This window comes from Ceratosolen solmsi, unplaced genomic scaffold (genome assembly GCF_000503995.2).
Source record: "Ceratosolen solmsi marchali unplaced genomic scaffold, CerSol_1.0 scaffold8, whole genome shotgun sequence".
In the NCBI taxonomy this organism is placed as follows: domain Eukaryota; kingdom Metazoa; phylum Arthropoda; class Insecta; order Hymenoptera; family Agaonidae; genus Ceratosolen; species Ceratosolen solmsi.
In genome coordinates, this window is record NW_011948439.1 from 1 (window position 1) to 18,656 (window position 18,656).

The following is an 18,656-nucleotide window of genomic DNA, read 5'->3' on the forward strand; positions in this document are numbered from 1 at the left end:
TAACCCCAATAACCCCAATAACCCCAATAACCCCAATAACCACCAACAAGCGGCACCAAATCATAACTCATAACTCTCCTACTTAGCATTCCGCTTAAAACTACTGTAATCCGTAACACTATGAATAATCTTTTTTCCATTCGATATCTCTTGTATTGGTGTTTGTGTGTGTGTGTACTAATCCGCCCGCACATTGCGCGTTAGAGCGTGCGCTAGTGCGTGCGTACGTGCTATCGGGCGCTTGCGCATTAGAGTGTGAGCTGATTTGTGCGTGCGTGCTTTCCCCTGCTTACGCGGTAGAATGTAACTGATGCGTAACTGCGTGCGTTTGGGCGGATGGGTTTATTTAAGTGAGGGTACTGACAACTTCAATGTATTAAGGAATAAGTTCATCATTTTGATGGTAAAGTGGCTCAATTTTATTATGGAGCCAAAAACAATTTTCCCAATAAAAATTATTGTCATTGAAAATGAAATTTTCATATAAAATGCTGTTTTATATAAATCGATTCCATAGCGTATTCTGTCATTCAATGACATAGACTCATTAACTCGATAAATATTATGTTATTAATATTTTTATCATATATTGCTTTTATGTTGTTTATTATTCGGATTGGTGCGTGTGCGTGGGTATACATGCGCCCGCGCTTCCGTGATAGGATATGAGTTAGTGCGTTCGTGCGTGATTTCCGGCGCTTGCGCGAAAGAGCGTGTTTAGGTGCGTACGTGCATGGTTTCCGGCGCTTGCACGGTAAAGTGTGAGATGATGCGTACTTGCGTACGTTGGGGCGGATGAGTTTATTTAAGTGAGCCTATCGAGAGCCTCAATGTATTATGGGATACGTTCATCGTTTTTATGGTAAAGTGGCTGAATTTTATTATGGAGCTCCAAAATAATTTTCCCAAATTGAAATTATGGCCAAGGAAAACGAAATTTTCATAAAAAAAGTTGGATTATATAAATCGATTCCATAGCGTATTCACGCATATATATACATAAAACCATTAACTCGTTAAATATTATGTTTTTAATTTTTTTTTCATACATTGTTTTTCGATGTTCTATAATCGCGTTAGAGGGTGAGTTATTGCGTACGTGCGTGGTTTCCGGCGCCTGCGCGTTAGTGAGTAACCGGGTGGGTACGTACGTGCTTTCCGGTGCTTGGGCGATAGAGTGTGAGTTGTTGCGTACATGCGTGGTTTCCGGCGCTTGCGCGATAGAATTTTAGTAGGTGCGTACGTGCGTGGTTTCCGGCGCTTGCGCGATAGAGTGTGAGTTGATGCGTGCGTTGGGGCGGATGAGTTTATTTATGTGAGCCTACTGAGAGCCTCAATGTATTAAAGGATAAGTTCATCATTTTTATGGCGAAGTGGCTCAATTGCATTATGAAGTCCAAAAACAGTTTTTCCCAGTAGAAATTATTGTCAATGAAACTGCAATTTTCATATAAATAGTTTTTTTTATATAAATCAATTCCATGGCGTATTCACTGATATATATACAGAGACTCATTAACTCTATAAATAATATGTTTTTAATATTTTTTTCATACATTGTTTTTCGATTCTATATCATTTGGATTGGTGCTTTTGCGTGCGTATGTATATGCCCGCGCTTGCGCGTTAGAGTGTGTGTTGTTACGTACGTACGTGATTTCCGGCTATTGCGCGTGAGAGTATGAGCTGATGCGTACTTGCGTGCGTTGGGACGGATGAGTTTATTTAAGTGAGCCGATTGAGAGCCTCAATGTATTAGGGAATAAGTTCATCGCTTTTATGGTAACGTTGCTCAAATTCATCATAAATCCAAAAAACAGATGCCCCACTACAAATTATGGTAAATAAAAATCAAATTTACATATAAAATGTTGTTTTATATAAATCTATTTCATAGCGTATTGACTCATATTAATACATTAACTCTATAAATGAGTGCGTGCGCGCTTTCCGGCGCTTATGCGATAGAATGTGAGACGATTCGTGCGTGAGTAAATTCCTGTGCTTGCGCGTTTGTGAGTGTCCGCGAGGGAGCGTGCGTGGTTTCCGGTGCTTACGCATTAGTGACAGACGGGGTGAGTGCTTCTGTGCTTTCCGTCGCATGCACGCTAGAGTGTAAGCTGATTCGGGCGTTCGTGATTTCCGGCTCTTGCGCTTTAGAGTGACAGCCGTATCGTGCGTGGGTGGCTTCCTGCGCTTTCGCTTTAGAGTGCGAGCTGATTCGTGCGTGCGTGATTTCCGGTGCTTGCCCGTTAGAGTGCGATATGATTCGTGCGTGCGTGCTTTCCCGTCATTGCGCGTTTCATATGATATCGATGAAAGACCAGCGATCGCGATACCTATGTCAGAACCTATACCAAACGAATATTATATTTGAATGAATGGAAAGGTTAATTATTAATCATTAGCAGAATTGAATTCGTAGTGTTTAAAATGTAAATCATAATAAAATAATCGCAATACTACTCATCTTCCGTTCTAATAAAGTCTTTCGAGATAGTGCGTAAATAATGCAGATTCCACATATTTTTGAATGCGTCTAACTGAAACTATTTAAATTACTTATAATTAACGTTATAAATGATTTGTAATAAAGTACGTATGATTGGTCATAAATATATTAAGAGAATGCATGGTAATTGAATGCCATGAGTAAATATCTTAAAAAACTGTATTAAAACATATTTATAAATATAGCTTAGAAAGACTTCAGCGGATAACGTGATTAGATGATCTAATAGGACTTCTCTAATTTATCTATCATACTTAGCCTTTTTTTCTGACTTTATAATATAATAGTATTGGTAATAAGTAGTTATAATAATAGTATATTTTATATATTATATATTATATAATATATAATAATAATAATAATGGTAATAAGTAATAAGTAATAGTATTAGTAATAAGTATTAATGGATGGAGTTTCGTAACTATTCAATAATAATGTCTTGATAATACGATAAAGTAGACGATGAAATTTTTTTATTTTTTTTTATTTTCAGTCTGTAAAATTGTAACAATATATTTAAAAATGATCGTATTCAAATAATTTTTTCTTTATAATTTTTTATTACATTTTTACTTTTTTTAGCAACATTAATTACTAATTATTTCTTTGCATATTTACAAGTACAAACAATCGATACAATCAAAAAGTAAAAAACTATATCTTTACAATTTTTACGAATATTTAAGTAAAATTTTAATGAATTAAATAAGTATAGCAATAAATAAATTTTTAAATATTACCTATTTATTTATTTATTATTATTACTAGTAATAATACAATCGTATGTTTAAAAAAAATTTAATAAAAAGTATTGTTAAAATTAATTGAACTATTTGAAAACCAATACTAATTTTTGGTTTTCCTTTTTTTAATTACAGTATTATGGATCATCGGTATAAATAACATAAGAACAATCCTTAAAATATATTGCATTGGAAATAGCCGACCAGTATATCTTGTAAAGATTTAAAAAGAACATATTGTTTTTAATAAAAATCAATCTTAGTTTATTTCAGCTGGAATCTATTTCTACACTACCTAATTAATTCGAAATACACGGCAAAATTCGCATGAATAGAGTAAAAGCACCGTCGATAACATTTTACCTACTCCTATCTTCTCACCATCTCCTTCTCTCTCTCTCTCTCTCTCTCTCTCTCTCTCTTTCTCTTTTCATTCTTTGTCTTGTCAACGAAATTTTTTATTTTATACAACGGCACCTTATGAAATTAGGAAATGAGTGTTCTTAAATTATGTGCTAATTTTTTTAAATTTATTAAAACAGGTGTATCGATCTCTTAAGTAAAGAAAAAGATCGCCGCAATAATATAAACGTTTTTATTACTTTAATAGATTTAAAATAATTACATATTAGTTAATGCTCATTGAATGATTCTAAAATATTTATAAATGTTCTTAAGTTTATATAATCGCTCGTAGCAAATGAAACTTATTTTATAATACAAATTTTTTATGATTGTTTAAATGATAATTTCAAATTATTTTAATTATAAAAATTGGAAATTCAACTATACTCTTTTCTTCGTTTTTAATAGAATAACAAATAATAAATTGAAGCTCTTTTCTTACAAAATGAATTCCTTTTTTTTATTTATTTATAGCTGATTTCATGTAAAATAAAAAAAAAGTTTTATTTTCCGTTACTGTACTTTGAGGGTTACATAAAAGTCTATTGGTTAAATCATTTGATATGAATAAAATTAGGATAATTCGATAAATATAATTTTGTTACATAAATCTCATCGCACTTATAATATGCTGATTATAAACAAAAATTGATAAATTGTATTAATTTGTGATGCATGAAAATATGTTTAACATTAATAAACATCATTCATGAATAATTATTTTGACATCGAAACGTGGAAAATACAGCGAATTAATTATTTATAAAGATGTGATAAAAAATATGTTTTAAAATTAATCTTTAAACATTTAGATAATTGAAGAGAACTTAATATAAGACAAAATGTTTCTCATAAAATAGTGGTTTTATTTTTAATTAATCTATTTTAAGTTTTATTCGATTCTTTCGTCTTAATCTTCCATATCGCGAAATAAAAAAAAAGAAAGTTATTATTTGTATCTGTATAAATAATCTATTTCGTTGATTTATTGATGATACTATAGGATAAATAGACAACAACATGTAATTATATTTTGTTAGTTTAGCTATTAAAGGTATAATATTTTAGAGTACAAATGTAGGTGAAATTATATTGATAAAAATGAATTTTTTTTTATCGAAGTTCTAAAAAATTATTTAAAAAAATATATAATCCCGTTCAGTTTTATTTACTTTGCATTTTATCAATTATGTATACAAATATATTTTTAAAATCAATTTTAAAACCATAAAAATATGTTTAATAGATATAACTTAAGATATAACCTCGATTAACTTTAATATTTATACGGCATTATTTTCAAGTGCATAATTATTAGTAAATTATTTATTTAATAATGAACAGAGCAAATTGCTTTGGAATGAGAAAATGTATTGCACTGAATGTTATATTACTCAGCACCAATTTGAAGTACGTCAAAACAGACAGCGCAGACTCGTACTGGTTTGTTCAGTCCAAATTTAAGTATTGGAACATCTTGTCCGGAACATTTACTGCACAAAACTCTTCCACAATGTCGGCTAGTTGTGAAAGATTTTATCAATCATTTTTAAATAGTGTTTAAAACTTTTTTATTATTATTAAATTTCAGAAATGAAAAAACCTTACCAATGATGTTTTCGTATCGTTAGTGAAAATTTGGTACCGCATTCTAAACAAAGATCTTTGTCCGCCCAAGGAGCTTCTTGCGTTAATGATTCTAATAATCTATAAAGTAATTGTTTTGTTGCAACTTGATAATTGAAAATTGTTATCCCATCTTTGTTCATTGATCCTAAACAGGCACCAGATTTGACAAAAGTTCGACACAAGTTGCCGTTACCTTTCATATAAGCAATTAGAAGAGGAGTATTGCCATCGAGATCTAAATTTAAGATTATATTAATATAAAATTTATATTTATATTATAAATATAATTAATTTATATGCTATTAAAGATTAAAATTGAGAAATAATTAAATTTTATTGTTCTCAATGTTAGTATTCTCTGTTGTTATTTCATGTCATTTTAATATGAAAAAAAATATTTTTAATATCGGTATTATTTGAGTTCACTTTAATTTAAATAATTGATACTTTAAAATTGATACCCTTTATCTATAAATACACGGGTGTATTCCAAAAATCAATGTATCCTGATTTACCTGCTATATTGAGCGGATATTGCGACATGCAATCGAAAAAGAGCTCACAAATAGTGGCGGCGTTATCACGGCCGTACCTCGCGAGCTCATGCAATGGATTGCGTCCCTTTAGGTTCACTGCTTCGGCATCTAATGTGCATTCGGTCAACAATGTTCGGACTACTGTCACGTGTCCCTCTCTAACTGCTACATGTAGTGCGTTATCGCCATCCGCGTTCACCGCATCGAAATTTATAGAGTTCTATATCGATAAGATTGCTTATTAATAATAGATGCAACTGATACCGTTTAATCTTAAAGGGAAAGATTTGATTGAATCTTACTTGCGGATTGCAACATGAATTTTTTTTATTTTTATGTTTTTTATTATTATTTTATTTTTAATTTTCAAAACGATTCCTTAAGTATCTTTTTTTTTTTAAACATAATGTAACGAAGTTTTACATAGTTGTATTGGATTTAGTCGTAAAGAAAGAGAATGAGGTATATTTGAAAGTATTTACCAATCGTATACATTTATTAACAAGATGTTATTAATTGCCCATTATGCGAATATTCTTATGAAATCAAACCATACAGCTACATACAGCTACACGGTCTTTATTTGAAAAATTACAATTAATATGTAACTAGTAAAAAATAAACTCGCTTTACTATACCGAAAATTTTAAACATAACTTTGAAAACTTCTATTCCCGTGCTTAAAAATACACGGATTTTATGCTCGTTAAATTATTCATTCTTTTGATTTACCGTTAGGAATTAAACATGAATATTTTATGCTATAAATTAACAAACCTGGAGGAGAGCAGATACAACGAAGGCATGCCCTGCCTTCGCTGCCGAGTGTAGTGCTGTATTCCTATGGGCGTCGGTGTCATTGACTCGAGCTTCGGCTAGTATTAAGCTACGCACTAGTAATTCATTACCAGACATCGCAGCCAAATGTAATGGTGGCGTTTGTGTCACGTCTTGCACCCTCGAATTCACGTCAACCTATAACGATCGTGTGACGTTTAAAATATTTTATAAAAATCAACATTGCTTGACTGATTTTTTTATTTTATCGCGATAAACTCATTACTAAAATTTTTACAGTGACAAATATATCTTCAAATCCTGATAATAAATAGTCCTTTTGATGTATTTCCTAAATATTTCAAATTTATTCATAAACAAAGTTAAGCATTTAAAAAGTAATTACGACGTTTTTATTTAATGTACATTGCTTGGTAAGAATCGAATGGTTTGTCGAAGTTCACCTGTATCGACAGCAAAAACAATATACTCTCCATATCGTTCTTCTGTATGGCAGTGTGCAAAAAGTTCCGACCCTTATTATCAAACTGTTCTGCGGCTGAGGGTAACCGATCCAAAATGGCTTGAGCGGCCTTGTTGTTTCTCATAACCAGAGCTGTTGCGAAAGGACTCTGGCCTTTTTTGTCCCTTAGTGATAAATTGATATTCGGATGGCAAAGTAACAACGATATTATTTGCGCATGTTGATTTTGTATGGCGATATGTACAGGTGTCTTGCCTTCTGCATCTCTCACGTTAATATTAGCTCCGTGTTCAATCAACGTTTGCACTACCTATGCGAAATGACAAAATTGAGAGTTATTCTCGATGAGTAACAAAAGTGTTTTTTACATTTTTCTTAGTGAATAGATGACTTTGTAATTTATACGTATTTTCTTTCACGAATGGTTTATCAATTCTTATCGTAGATTGGTTATAATTTCTATAAGCCAAAAACATCACATAAAGAAAGGATAATAAATACAATGGATAGAAATATATAAGATGCATGGTAATATATTTAATATAGTTAAAATAATATTGGAAACTGAAAGAATGTTTATCATACGTTGTACAAAAATTTTATTACTGATATTAATACATTCGTAACAAATCTTTTCTCATAGTAAAGAATTTTTTTTTTATTTTTTTTCATAAACTATTAGAAAAACTGTTCAAATTTATGGTGAATTAATTATTTTAATTGAAAATTCAAATAATGAAAAGAAGGATTGTTTTTTGAAAATCCCTCCCAGAGTCGATAATTTACACGATTATTAGACAAATAACGTACACATAAACGTTCTCAAAACTATAAAATAAGAAAGCAACGTTCCATGCTTACCTGTTCGAGGCCCCACTGACAACACAGGTGCAAAGGCGTGCACTCGTCTCTGGCTTCATCGCCACCAGTACCATTTGGTCCAAACCTTCTTGGTGAATTGAGATCGCATCCACTACGCACAAGAAACTTCGCTATGTCCTCCCGATTCTCGTCTATGGCCTTATGCAGAAGAGTCTGCTGGCAGCCGTCGGGCCCCACCGTCCAGCAGTCAGGGTCCGCACCATGGGCTACAAGACTCGACGCCACGTCTTCTTGTTCGGACTCAAGGGCATCCCAAAGTGGGTAGCCTACCGTTGTATCAACACCCCGACGGCACAAAGCCTCTACGACATCCCCGAGATGACAGTGTACACTTAGCTGTAGCGCCGAATCACCCGACAGTGTCCTGTTTTGATATTTGAAACATTAAGCAAAACTTTATGATAATTAAAGGATAGTACCACCGTCTTTATTACTCTTTAATATTATTCTTTAAACAATTTCCCGGGCCTTTTTTCCTAATGCCTTATTTGAAAATTAATACACACTACTTATTTAAGTGTAAATTTAATCTTATTTAATGCAAGAATAAGATTAATTTTATATTTTATATCAATAGTATTGTAAGCAACTGACGAAAACGTATTTTACGAAAATGTGTAATATGAAAAATTAAGAGCTTCAATATCAGACTCTTACAGTAATTTATTGCAAAAATAAAATTTAATTTATTTCTAAATTTATAATATTTTGAAGAATAAGATGAAATAAAATACTTTATAATTAAAACAAATTAAGTTGTCTCTATATTATCTTTTTATTATTATTATTATTATTATTATTATTATTATTATTATTATTATTATTATTATTATATATGGATAAGAAACTATTTATTATTATTCAACAAATACAATTTTATGAAGTCAATTTTTAGAAATTTAAGTTGAGAATTAATTTTTCTATAAGTAGAAACAATATGATTTATAAATAAGGTGTTTATGAAATTATTCGTAAAAAAATATTGTATATAAATTAATAATAATGTAAACGCAGTTAGATACCTAGCATTCATATCTGCTCCATGTTCAAGAAGAAAGATCGCGCTCGCTGAATCTTCCTTGAGAATTGCTTGATGAAGCGCCGTGTGCCCTGCTTCGTTTCTCTGTTCAAGATCAGCACCGGCTTTGACGAGGGCCGCCGGTATTTCACGTTCGCTTCGAGCCACAGCAAGTGCAAGGTTCAGGGGACTTTCAGCGGCTCGGTTTTTCGCGGTAAGGAACTCGCGACGTTCTTCCGCAGTGGGAACTGCTTCGAGAAGAGCATGCACTACCTCTAATCGACTATGACTGACGGCCATATGTAGAGCTGTATTGCCGTCGAGACTACGTCCACCTAAGAGGCAAGGAGAACGCACAAGTAGTCGCTGAGCAAGGCGAGCAAGGCCGGCACGCGCTGCTTCGTGCAACACTGTGCAACCGTCTCGATTCCGTGCCTCTAAGCTTTCCGATTCCGTACGCCACTTTTTCCCTGATTTCGGTTCTGAAAATCGAGTATACAATTCGGTAAGACAACAAAATGATTGATGACATGGTTAGATACCTTGGAGCTTGATAATTTCATAGCTGGGCTCAAGCAGGAATAGGGCAGCATTTTCGCGACCCTCGCGCGCTAACCGGTGCAGTAGCGTGTCAGCTTCGTCGCCAGGATAACGGGGATTCGGACTGGCGCCATGAGCTAGCAAACTCGCTGCTCCGGACTCGAAACTCGGTTCACAAAGCAGGGCCATACATAAAGCTGTGTCACCATTTTTTGTGCGTAGGTCAAGCACCACACCATCGGTCTTCAATAACAGATTTAGCAGCGTCTCATTACGCTCCGACACGCAGTAGTGTAGCGGAGTCCTAAAGAATTTAATTTCGCTAATATGTAAGTATGAGCTTGCTTGTTTTAAAGTGGCTCTGAAAATATCAGAATCCTTTGATCAGGATAAGCAATAATATCAGGCAAGCACGCGATAAATGCTTCAATGGTTTCCAGTATCTTGCATTTTGCTTAGTTTTTTCTTTTCTTTCTTTAAATTATACGAGCCTATATTTCGAAAAATCATTATTGTGCTCTCTATATTTTAATATTTACGATGTATTTACGTTAAAATTCTTTTCGAACTAATACTGTAATTTACTTTATTTATTTTAATATGAGAGCAATTCACGAAAGTGCTTTTAATGAAATATTTGGATTAATCTTAATAAGAAATTTTAAGAAATTTTAAATAAAACATTTATATGGTAGGGAACGATAAATTTCGTATGTACATTCATTACTGATTTTTGCCGTAAATATATTTTAAATTTTATATATACTTATTATATTGCTATGCATCTTTTATGAAAATAGTCATTTTTAATTAAATCAAATGCAATTAACTATCAAAAACACCTCTAAGTTACAATCAACAAGATTCCATTTTTAAATAATAAAGTAATATTATTGATTGAACGAATCCAATTTTTTTTGTTATTTAAAAAAAATGTAATCAATGAAATTGAATAATTTTTTTTATTCGTTTATTTCTTTATTATAAATTTGGGCATTTATCAAACATTTACAACTAATGTAAACTAATAAAAATAGACATCATGTTTAAATAAATTAAACTGAATATTAAAATACACACTAAATACTAAGCTTTACGAATTCATAAATTTTAAAGGTAAATAAATAATATATTGTAAAAAAAAATTTTCTAAAATTAGTATTCCAACCTATATAATGAAATAAAAAATACAAACAAACATTACTTTAAGAATAATTAAATTAGTGACGTTAAGTGGTAGGTGTCGTTAAATGAACAGGAATTTTAAGATTACACATTATAAGAATTATTTGAGTTAAAATAAGCATTTCATTATATATAATATTTATATTTAGATAAAAAAAAAAAAAAAATTAATTCACCCACTAAGGTAAATTAATTATTTAACTTGCAGTAACATAACTTATGCCTTTATTGTATAAACATAAAACCAATTAATTTTTAGAGCTACATAACAAGAGAAAATAATACAGACATAAACAATATTAAGCATAAATAATTTTTTTTTCTTAAATTATTCAAAAAATAATTAAACGCCTAAGATTCTCATAATGAATCATTACAAATTACTTAAGAAACAAGGATACCTACCAACCATCGTGGCTCTGAGCATTGGTATCGACACCAGCTTTCAACAGCCTCTCTGCGATCGTAAGCATATCCTGGCTGGTGTGTGCTGTGAGTAAATGCAAAGCCGTTTTACCATCAATGGAGCTCGGTTCGTCAAGGTCCTTCTTCCTCGCTAAGCCGTTGCTTTCTAGTTGCTCGACAATGAACTCCGCAGCATAAGAGTCTGCTTTAAGGATGGCCGAGTGCAGAAGGCTCAATCCACGCGCGTCCTTGGCACTTAGATTGGCATGGTGCTCAACAAGGGTGTGAGCTAGTGACGGTTGACGTGACTTCAATGCAACCTCTAGCGCCGTCTCGCCCCGCTGGTCCAGCATGTTCACTACTTCCGGCAACTTTGCCAATGATCAATAACTAGATTTAACTAATTTCCCTGACGTATCGGATCTTTATCGTAATTTTGTATATCTTGATTGAATTGAGAATAATTTCGTTTTAAATCAATTCATTAAAATCAGATTAAATTTGTATGTATGCTCAATTTAGCTTTAATAATTAATGCTCGAAATAATGTGTACGAATGAACTATGAATTCAGAATAAAATATAATTCTAATTGTGTTTAAATATCCTTTAAAAAAATTTGTATAAAAACTAATTTTCAATTAATTAGTTTAAAAATAAAATATCGAATGGAGAGATGCTAAAACATTTTCATATTTATTTAAAATTAAACCTGTTATTAAATTATAATTTATATATTTGAATCGATATTATATTATTTCTTATGCATTAACCTAGGATATATGAAAGATATATATTGATATAAGTGCATTTAAACAATAACGATGACAAAAAATAACAATAAGATTATTATTAAATGTAAATTAGCATAATACATTATTTTCTAATTGATTTACGCATATAGTCAAGTAATAAAATACGTTTATGATAAATTACAATATATTTTTATTGCATTTCACTTTATCAATTCAATAATATCTATACTAACAGATTATTGACATATAATGTGTTTTACGAGTATAACTTTGATTCTGTTTTATGCATGTAATATTCAACATTTTTTTTTATGGATGTTTGTATATTGAAACACTCTCTAATAATATTTCAAATAAGATAAAATGCACTGAAGGTTGTTTAAAACAAAGTATTTTATCAGCACCGGGAAAAAATATTACTCTAACTAAGGTTGTATTCCTTCTTTTTTTATTGAATTTTTTCTCATTTAAACTTATAATTTAATAATAATAATAATAAATAATAATAATTTTGATTTATTTATAGTTTTATACTTAAAAAAGTTAGCAATAAATATTGATTAATCCTTCCCTAAAATATTGGAGTGAGATTTGTATGAAAAACATAAATAAGACAATTTCATTGAAACAACATAAATATCTTTAAAATATATATAATTTGATCAATAATATGATTTGCTAAAAATATAGGAAATAAACAAATAACTATAGAGTCGCGGTTAAAATAATTTTTGTATTAATTTATTAAGGTAAAGTAGTGATGTTAGAATAAAAATATATTTGGGTTAGATGTAAGTTTAAAGAGTACTGTGTTTTTAAAAGTATAGTTTAGAACTGCAAGGAAGCAATAAGTTTCGTATTTCGCAAGTGTCGAAAATTTGTAGTAAGTAAAGCGCTCTAATTTCCAGTTTGATGTACGATGGTAATAGGTATATCATGAACGCTGCGCAGCCTTGCGACTCTTCTTGGCTTGCGTTGTGTTAAATATGATGGAAGGGGTGGGGAGAGAGAGAGAGAGAGAGAGAGAAATGACGTGGAGGTGCCGAGGACAACAGCATCGGATGAGACACGGAATCAGTTTAGATGTACTTGTGGCGCAACCATTCGCGGTTTTAGTACGATGTCGTGCAGCGTATAACACTCGCGAGTACAACGAATCCATGAAAGAAATTTGCTGAGCCCTTCGATTGAAGTCTCATCCATTTGCCATAGCACACGTGCCTATGACATCCGTCTGCCCGTGTATGTGCAGCACAAGACGGAAGTGACGAATGTGGCGGCGATCCTTAGATTTAAAATTTCGCCCGCCATAGTTCAATTGATTTGCACGGAAATAGTACGAGAGTGAGATGGACGTGTGATTCATGGGTCTTGATTGTTTTTTACATATTATCACCGAAGTCATTGTTTTGAAGAAGCTCAATAAGCCATCGGATACGGCACTTGGCAGAGCTTGGCATCGTAAAAATAATAGTGGCGGTCATATTTATTCAAACCCATCTCTTATTTAAATTCCATTCGCGCTTTCTATACATTTAAGTAAGCGCGAAATGAAGTATTATTATGCGAACGTTCAAACGTCAGTGTGGATCGTAACTGTATTAACATGTGAGTCATTTATTTTTCCATATATATTTATACGTATTTTATATACTGTACAATAAAACCGATAGTTTTTTTTTTACCGTTGTTTATGAGTTCATCGAAACACTAGTTTTCAAATTGTGAAGTAAACAATTATTTATACTTTAAGATACGTGCTTTTACCTCTCATTTCATGCTATTTAAGTATAATATAATTTTTATCTTGTATATACATATGTGCACGTGCGCGCGCGCAAACTTAATGCAAATTTATGACTTGTAGGCTTACAGGGATTTTTTCCGATGACAAAAGCAATGATATGCTATAGGTGCACAGTTTTACCACCGCAGTACGTCGGAGAAGCGGATCAACCCTGTTCGAAATTCGACGGCAGTTCAAGATTTTATCACGACTGTCCAATGTCAACATTTTGTATGAAACGAATAATTCATTACCAATTACCGAATGGAAGTAAGTCAATTATATTTTCATTTGCTATTTAATTGCATTCGAATTGTTGTATCTTCATACTTTCAAGCGAAAACGTTAAATTATTCTTAATTTTAATTGTTCCTAGGCAACAGGGGTTTTTAATTCATTAGAAGAGACTTGAATAATAATTAACTTCTGTGAAATCGAAGAAAACTGATTTCAGTGATAGACAAGAAGTTTGCGATTTAAAGCATTTCTAGAAATATATGTAATTTTGATTAAAGTAAAAAATAGTAAGAATTAAATTTATATACAATAGATTTAAACTGTCAATTTTTAAATAATGTTTCTTAATTAAAGCTAAATGAAACTTTTAACTTAATATTAATCAATGATTATTATTTTTATTTGTGATTATATTATTATATTAAAAAAAATAACAATTTATTTTTAAAACCATTGGAACATTGATTTAATTTCTATGCTTAATATTTTTATTACCCTTTAATCTTTCTACAGCAATAATTACCACTGCTGAGCGAAATTGTGCATCTCAAAAATACATATCTCAAGATTACAATAATAACGAAAGGACGTGGCATAGCAAAGAGTCAGTTGACACTCAAGCTTATACAGCAGGTTGTTTTAAAGGAGAAAATAGAGGCACACCAAATGGACCATCAGAATATTGTTATTGTTCGTCCAATTATTGTAACAGATCTTCATCAATTACTAATGTATTGAAAACTTGTAATATTATAGTTATTGCAGTTCTTTGGTTTTTAGATTTTGCATAATTAATAAACTTTTATTGTAATAATTTGCTTTTGTCTTCCTCTTAAGAGATGAACAAGATATTTAATATAATTGTGAAATGGAATAGGAAGAAATAAATACTTGTGATATTAATAATATCAAATACTTTTAAGATTATATGAAACTATATAAATTGTGTTACTTAATAATTTCTGTTAAATATACGGAGTAATTTTATAAATACAATAAAGAAAAATATTACCTTGGCATTATGTTCAATCAAATATAAAAAAACAACATCTTCACGCTGTAATCGAACAGCAGAATGCAATGGATATTCACTTTTAGTTTTCAATAATTGATATAATAATGGTCCAGGCATTTCTTTAAAATCTTCACCACTTAAATCGTCCTAATATTAAATATATTTACTATACCTCCTTCTCTATGCTTTCATAGTTACATAGTTTAATAAATAATAACATACCCAATGACACGAAATCAATGAACTACAATGATCGCGTAGTTTTGTTGTCCCCAGCTCTTCAGCAACTGTATATAATCGTACACAATCTTGTAATTTGATATTTGCTATTAAATACTTTTCACATCTATCTACTAATTCAATTAGTCCAAATCCAGAAGCGGCTTTCATCAGTTCCAGCGTTAGTTGATCCTGATTAACTACATCTGTATAAATCCACTTTAACAATATTGAACCTAAATTGCCCTCTATATTTTTCCAATCTACAAAAATTTAAATGCCTTCTAATATACAATATTTCATTGTTTATCTAGTTTAATTATTTATAAATTATATATATGCTTTGAATCTTTATAAAATCTATTTTACATTTATATTATATATTATATCGCTTAATATTTAATACCTAAAACAGCTTTTTCTGGTAACGACTCCCAAGAATCACTTCGAGCTGCAAGAACAAATTTATGAACAGGAATACTTTTATCTCGCAATACAACCGTTACGTCACTGAAAATATATTAAAAATATAATCTGAAATATTTAAATTATGAAATATGAATTCTGAGCTACAATTCTACTTTAATATATTATACCTGTAACGATTCTCTTCGTATAACATAGATATTTGAGATAAAAGTCTTCCCATAAAGCCATGATTTTCTTTTGATGCAGTTGCTAATGCATATTTTTGTTGTAATTCTGTATAATTATTATAAAGATTTACATATTGTTCTCTAAGTAGAGCTAAATGTTGTTGCCATTTTTGTGAATCTGAAAAGTCTTCTGTAATACAAAAATTACATATTTATATTAATAAAATAAAATTTGAATAAAGTGTATAAGCCCTTACCCATGATAAAAAGGCTGATATTTATTAGTATCGTCAATCGGCAGCTGGCGTTGATACGATTAAATACACATTAAAATATGTGGTGATATCATGTCATAGGCCATTCAATAGGATATAATATAAAGTATTCACAATTTGTGTTTGCTTTACAAATACAAATATCATTAATTAATACGAAAAAACATTTAAAATAATATTAATTATAATTATTTTCATTCAATTTTAATACACAATTTTGTTAATGCCCATTAACGTTAATTCATAGGAATTCCATTTCTGACAGTAATATACGCCCCTATAAATATGAGATTCACAAACTGATGATTGAGACGGTGAGATAAACTGATAGTTAGATACGTGCATCTAGGAAGATATAGGTATTTTAATAATTGTAACGTAACCTATTTTACATTTAAGTGAGAAATGTCCCTAGTTACAAAAGCTATTTGTTAAATTATTTTTATTATACTAATAATAAAATTAATATAATAGAAGTAATTAATAAAAATAATGTGAATATTTCATTTTTTTTTTTTTTTTTTCTAAATTAAAATCATTCTCAAAATATATTTATATATTGTAAAATATTTTATATTATAATATGATAATTGTGGAATTAGAAAGACATTATCTTTTTAACCTTAAAGAATAAAGGCATAATTTACTTATATTAATGATCTACATATATTTTTGTTAGCGGATTTAAAAGCTTGGCCCGATTTAAGGAGTCCGTAAGTAATATTTTTATGAAAAAATCTTTTATGGATATTTATAAACTCGTATCATAAATGTTATAAATATGTATATATATGCTCGCAGATAAATGATCTTATATTTTATATATTTATTTAGGATAAAATGGAACCTCAAGATATTTATTATAACAAAAGTGAATATGTTGAAACGGTAAACATAAACATTATTAATATTTATAGAAACAAACTTCAGCTAAGCATAACTTAAATTTAATGACAAAATTTGTTCCTAGGCATCTGGAAATAAAGTTAGCAGACACACTGTCCTATGTGGTTCACAGAATATTGTTTTACATGGCAAAGTGATTGTTCAATCGCATGCCATTATTCGAGGTGATCTTGCTAATGTTAAAACCGGACGATATTGCATCATTGGTAAAAATGTTGTTATTCGGCCACCTTTTAAAAGATTTAGTAGAGGGTAATTTTTGAAATATTATAAAATCTCATATTAAAATATAAAATATAATTTTTAATCAATTTTAATACTATAGGACCGCGTTTTTCCCACTTCAAATGGGCGATCATGTTTTTGTTGGGGAGCGTGCAATTGTTAACGCTGCAGTAATCGGATCTTATGTTTATATAGGAAAAAATGCTGTCTTAGTGAGCACTCTATATTACAGTAATGACACATATACATGCGTTTGTACATTAATGAAACTAAATAATAATTTTAAATTTTAGGGTAGGCGATGTGTATTAAAAAGCTGTTGTTATATTGAAGACGATGCAGTGGTTCCTCCAGAAACTGTTGTTCCTTCGTTTACCAGATTTGCTGGTAACCCAGCTAAGTGTGTTGAAGATCTACCAGAATGTACTTTAGATTTAATGCTAGATTTTACAAAAAATTATTATCAACATTTTCTACCAGCTAAAACATCATAATAATTAAATTAAAATAGAAGGTTCTTAATATATTAATTATAATTATATGATACACAGCAATCCACAGTAGTTATTTTTATTTTATAGTTTTGCTTTATATGTTTATTTATTAAATTATCATTTGATTATAAATATTTGATAAACAAATTCTACATTCATTATTTGGAAAATATAAACTATTTAACATATAAGACTTTATTTAAATACTTAAGTAATATGATATTAAATTTAGTTTACCTGTTTTTATATTTTTCTAATAAAATAGTGATTATATGAAATTATTCATCAAAGTTATTTTAATAAAATAATTGTAATTTATCAAATAATTTACCTTATAATAATATCTAATAAAATCTATTATAAATAATATTTATATTTGATTACATTTTTAAATTAATATTTTTAATATGTATAATACATATATATTTAAAAAATTTTTTGTGTCCGTTATATTACAATTCTAAGTAAAAGTTTTTAATAAATTATTTATTATAATTTATTTATTTTTTAATAATTTATTTATTGATTATAATAAATTAATTTATCATTTTAGATATATTTTTTACTATACAAATTATATTATGAATAGTTATTGTATTCTTGTCAAATTTATGAGCTTATTTTAAGATTACAATTTTCAGATTGAGTAAATAATTTTTTATACTTAAAAACTTATATTAATATTGAGTCTTGCAAATTGTAATTACATTCATCTTAAAAAATAAATTTATATATAAAAATAATTATATATAACATTGTAATAATAATAAATTTCATTTAATAAAAATATAATTATATTTAATGATATGCAGAAAATATCTGTAATTTTTAATTATTTTTATTAAAATTATAATAAACTTATAAAATTTTAATTATTGTATTAATGTTAATAATTGTTCAAATTAAACTTAATATCTACGAAAAACATTTTAGAATTTTTATTTAAATTTTGTATTAAAAAGTGAGCTTTTATAAGTATTATGTAATAATACTATTTCATTCTTTTTAGACTTGAAAAATCGAACGGAAGTAT

At 29.6% G+C, this 18,656-nt stretch overlaps 2 protein-coding genes across 4 annotated transcripts; one reads left to right on the top strand and one right to left on the bottom strand.

Moving 5' to 3' along the window:
* Nucleotides 1-4,940: 4,940 nt before the first annotated feature.
* On the bottom strand, nt 4,941-16,142 carry LOC105365406 (rabankyrin-5). The gene is made up of 14 exons (XM_011503551.1): nt 15,981-16,142; nt 15,724-15,913; nt 15,534-15,637; nt 15,131-15,390; nt 14,906-15,055; nt 11,117-11,487; nt 9,529-9,830; nt 8,991-9,468; nt 7,948-8,332; nt 7,067-7,396; nt 6,603-6,800; nt 5,805-6,045; nt 5,269-5,524; nt 4,941-5,180 (listed from the first exon to the last, which is right to left on the bottom strand). The coding sequence occupies exons 1-14, from the start codon at nt 15,982-15,984 to the stop codon at nt 5,051-5,053; spliced, it is 3,399 nt and encodes a 1,132-aa protein (XP_011501853.1). The 5' UTR covers nt 15,985-16,142; the 3' UTR covers nt 4,941-5,050.
* Nucleotides 13,166-17,637, top strand: LOC105365405 (Dynactin 5, p25 subunit). Of its 3 annotated transcripts, XM_011503548.1 has the most exons (7): nt 13,166-13,478; nt 13,738-13,926; nt 14,407-14,624; nt 16,833-16,886; nt 16,969-17,156; nt 17,230-17,341; nt 17,423-17,637. In XM_011503548.1, exons 1-7 carry the CDS (start codon nt 13,421-13,423, stop codon nt 17,621-17,623), a joined length of 1,020 nt encoding a protein of 339 aa, XP_011501850.1. In that variant the 5' UTR covers nt 13,166-13,420; the 3' UTR covers nt 17,624-17,637. The 3 variants fall into 3 exon arrangements, with proteins under 3 accessions (XP_011501850.1, XP_011501852.1, XP_011501851.1); XM_011503550.1 differs by lacking the exons at nt 13,166-13,478; nt 13,738-13,926; nt 14,407-14,624 and adding an exon at nt 16,339-16,357; XM_011503549.1 differs by lacking the exons at nt 13,166-13,478; nt 13,738-13,926; nt 14,407-14,624 and adding an exon at nt 16,456-16,474.
* Nucleotides 17,638-18,656: the final 1,019 nt, after the last annotated feature.

Coding starts and splice junctions, on each gene's coding strand:
- LOC105365405 (XM_011503548.1), top strand. CDS start 13,421: ATGAAGTATTATTATGCGAACGTTCAAACGTCAGTGTGGATCGTAACT. Junction 13,927..14,406: donor TTACCAATTACCGAATGGAA/GTAAGTCAATTA, acceptor ATCTTTCTACAG/CAATAATTACCACTGCTGAG. Junction 17,342..17,422: donor TAGGAAAAAATGCTGTCTTA/GTGAGCACTCTA, acceptor TTTAAATTTTAG/GGTAGGCGATGTGTATTAAA.
- LOC105365406 (XM_011503551.1), bottom strand. Junction 15,391..15,533: donor ACCAGAAAAAGCTGTTTTAG/GTATTAAATATT, acceptor AAATTTTTGTAG/ATTGGAAAAATATAGAGGGC. Junction 15,056..15,130: donor CATTGATTTCGTGTCATTGG/GTATGTTATTAT, acceptor ATTTAATATTAG/GACGATTTAAGTGGTGAAGA.